Here is a 3,804-nt window from a genome sequence, read left to right as displayed (position 1 = left end):
AGCAGACACAGCTGAGTCTATCTAATGGAGAACTGAATACAGCAGGAATTTTTTAATCTCTCTCCAAGAACTCACTGTAGGGGGGGAAAAAAAAATCTTTGCCTTCCTGCCCCCACCAGAATGGCCGCAGAGCCCAGCGCCGGCTTTCCGCCCTCCCGTTTTACAAAATGCACGCCTCCTATCACCACTCAGCAAATGTGTCTCTGTGCGTGCTGGGTCCTGTGCTAGCAATCCCTGCCTGTCCTCAGGTAGCCCAGAGTCTTCGGAGGATGGAGCTGTGCTCTCGTGATCAAATAGTGCCTCTGGGAGGGCGAGCTGCCTGCAGGGAGCAGAGCACGTCATGCCAGCCCTCCCTGGTGCATGGACTGGGAGTGGGGACATTGCAGGCTCTTTCCCAGACTGCTTATGCTGGACTTTCCCTTCTAATACATCTCGGTACTAGATAAACACAAGGCACTAATATGGAAACCCTTGCAGTGACAGGTCAATGAAGTAAAGGGGCTGGATTCAACTGAGGCTGTGTTTATTAAGGACCTATGGGTGGGCACTGCAGTGGGGAGTATGACAATTGCAGTGTGCAGGGACTTCAGTTACTATCGAGGTGTACTTTCTGATCTCAAACGTTGACCTTCCTGCAGAGCCCACTGTGCATTCTTATCCAGGAGCCAGGTCTGCCTTTGGCCCTCCAGCATCTTCCATTATCATTCTGGGGTGTGTTGGCGATGTGACCTCCTGGGCCTGCTGAGCAGGAGCCTTGGCAGGGCCTTCTCCAACCGAGGTTAGGCGAGGTGTTCAGGTGATGAAGAAGGAACCAGCTTCAGTGGGGTTTCTTGCTCCTCTTGCCTCTGTCAAGCCCCTTCAGCCCTTGCTCTCCTGGGTTTGAATTATAAGCACAGAGGACACAGGGCAGTGGGATCTCCCGTGTCCTGGCGGCAGAGGCGCTGGCGTCATCTCAGCCCCTTGTTTTCATTTATAACTCACATATGACTTGCTCTGAAACCTCTAAGAAGGAAATCTTCATTCGGCCAAACCCACCCAGCAGGGAGATGGGCTCAAAGAGCCCTGCCCTGACTCTACCAGACACCTGGAAAGACTGCCCTCCCACTGCTCACAGCACCAACAGCCTTTGTGTTTTCGTTTGAGCTCCGTTAACTCAATGTGGGGCCACATTAGAAAACCCAGGCATGGAGGGATTCCATTTATCTATTCCAAGAACGCAATTCCACTCTAGGGTAGGAAAAAGAACTTTATACAAACCCCAACTAGTTTAGCCTTACCCACTAGGACTTGGTTAAAAGCTTTTCTGACTTCATTTCTATTTAGGGAACATCACTGGAGGTCAGTCTTTAGGGTCAGTTTCAATCTTCCGTTCACCTGGAGACTAGAGAATGAGCAGGGTTTGAGGAGAGAAGTTGGTTCTGGAAGGTTCCCGCTTATGGGTGGAGCCACAAGCAGAAGATTGCCTTTTTCTTTCCTTGGGAAGCAGCTTCCGACAGGGTCCTAAACAGAGTCTGAGAGGCTGTTCTCAGCACAGTGGTTCTGAGAATGGGATGGCCTGGCCTGGGTGTGGATACCAGATGGGCCCCTCCGCAGTCCAAAGACTGTATAGGACTCTAGATACAATACTGGGGCCATTCCAAATATTTAACAGTGTTAAGGCATAGCCCCTGCTGGACCATGTCTTACTACTCAGCTTCAAAAAAGCTCAGGGGGCCTGGGACAGAGGCTCTAAGCAGCCAGGATGTTGGGGTTCTTCTGGGGGTGTTACCTGAACCAGCAGCAGCAGCAGGGCAGTTTGGTGTAGTGGAAGAACACGGGATTTGAACCGTGGTAAGTTAGGGTTCAAAGTCCAGACCTCACCCTTCTTGGCTACTTGATGGTGAGCTCACCAAACTCATCTTCCTCCTAATTAAAATGAGGGCACCCACCCACCCACCTCTGGGCTGTTGTGAATTGTCAATGCCCTCAAGACCCTCCCGCCACGCAGCGGAGGTCAGCCTATTTCCACTTGGGTCCCCTCCCAAGTGTGGAAACTATGTTGTCTGTGAACTGGCATCAAGGTGACCTCTGTGACTTACTCTGCCCTGAAGGGATGGCTCAGGCCTGTTTTCTCTTCTAAGCTCCAATGAAAGGGGAACTCAGGCTTCACAGAAAGCTGTTCTGCTTCCCAAAGTCACTGTGATTCCCAGGGGCAGGGCAGAGCTGTTCTCATACCTGTGACCTGCAGGGGCGCTGGGAGAGCTGGCGCCCCACCCTGCCAGGCGCCCCTGCCTGCATCTCCATATGACATGAGCTCTCTGAACTCTCTTCCCATTGATATCAGCCTGGCTGCCATCTCCAGCCCTCTACGGCCTCATCATCGACTCTGCCTGCATCCGGTGGAACTTTCAGTGTTCAGGGGGGCGAGGAGCCTGTGCCTACTACAACAATGATGCTCTCCGAAACAGGTAAGGGCCCAGCCTGTCCTGTGTCAAGGAGGTCAGTCCCCAGGTCTGAGCAAAGGGCAGTTATCTGCTCTCGTGGCTATTGTGGGGGCTGCGAGGCTTCCAAGCGAGAGGACTAGATGGGGAGCTGCCATAGACGGGGAGCAGGGGCCACTGGTTCCAGGCATTTCAGGGCTCACAGAGAGCCGTCCAAGTAACAAGACCCAGGAAATGCCCTGAGATGGCCCCCAATCTGTGGTGCCCACAGGCCCCTTAGAGGGACAGCAGCAGAAAGAAGTGGGTCAAAGGGCAAGAGGATGGCTGCAGTCTGAGGGAGAGGCCATGGCTGTAGACTGATGATGCCAGGCCAGCCTCCTTCCCACTGCTCAGAAAGAGGTGCCTCCATCATGGCTCCTGGCAGAGGTCAAAAGCAGGCTGGCCAAACCTGCCCCAGTGCCCCTGAGGTCTGCACGCCTTCCAGCTACCTCACCTGTTGCCGTCATCACACAGACAAGAAACAGTGGGGAAAGGAGGCTTGAGGGGGCTGGATGAGGTCTGGGAATAGTGTGAGAGTGGCACAGAAGGCCAGGAGAGGGGTGGACCAAGAGGGAGGCGAGAAGGTGCCTCTCTCCTGGCTTGCTGGGAGGACTGGACCCTCAGGCCTGGCTGGGGCTGCAGTGTCGCCTTTGGCCGCTGGGGGCGCCCGTACAAGGATGAGGAGCACTGGATTAGGAGTCCCATGCCTAGTCCCTGTCTACTTCCTGGGAGGCTTGTGCCCTTGTGAGTCAAAGGAATGAGGAAAGTGGACCCCATCTGAGTGCTGACAGATCCTTACCTGAGTGGTGACAACATATTCCCTGGGCGGCTGTGAGAATAATGCTGCTCTTCCTGGTGGCCGTGGCCCTAGCACACGGGCCACTGCGCCTCCACACCCCCTCACCAGTCCTGTGTCCTCCTGCCTCACAGGTACCTGGGCCTGCAGGTGGGCTACAAGGCTCTGGGCATGCTGCTGCTCTTCTTCATCAGCTGGCGGGTGAAGAAGAGCAAGGAGTACAATGTGCAGGAGAAGGCTGCAGGCCTCATCTGACCCCTGCCCCTCGGCCCAGCGCCCCCCACTCCAGAGGGTGGACCTGCCCCTCCACACCTGTCTATATTTACTAATGTTCACACGTCATTTCATTTCTGTTTTTTAAATAAGAAAGAAAACTCCAGTCACCGATTGTCTTTCCTTCCTCCTCCCCAAGTTCCCCCCCTTCCCCGGGTTCCTGAGGGCCTCTGAGCCCCTGGGCTGAGTGGACACAGAGCTAGAGGGCCAGACCTTCCCTGCCCCCTTGGGAGGGGCCCCCCACATGCCCAGGCTTTCCTCAGTGCTGAGTCCTCC

At 54.9% G+C, this 3,804-nt stretch overlaps 1 protein-coding gene across 1 annotated transcript in view; it reads left to right on the top strand.

Moving 5' to 3' along the window:
• SLCO2A1 (solute carrier organic anion transporter family member 2A1) overlaps positions 1-3,640 on the top strand; it is a 96,063-nt gene extending 92,423 nt beyond the window's left edge. The window contains exons 12-13 of the mRNA XM_019654581.1: positions 2,311-2,447; positions 3,390-3,640. Coding sequence (XP_019510126.1) covers positions 2,311-2,447; positions 3,390-3,510 — 258 coding nt within the window. The 3' untranslated portion in view covers positions 3,511-3,640. The remainder of the gene's footprint in view (positions 1-2,310; positions 2,448-3,389) is intronic.
• The last annotated feature ends 164 nt before the right edge of the window (positions 3,641-3,804 follow it).

Source organism: Hipposideros armiger, unplaced genomic scaffold (genome assembly GCF_001890085.2).
Source record: "Hipposideros armiger isolate ML-2016 unplaced genomic scaffold, ASM189008v1 scaffold_226, whole genome shotgun sequence".
NCBI lineage: Eukaryota > Metazoa > Chordata > Mammalia > Chiroptera > Hipposideridae > Hipposideros > Hipposideros armiger.
Note: the sequence above shows the minus strand (reverse complement) of the source record. Positions and strands in the feature narration are given on the sequence as shown.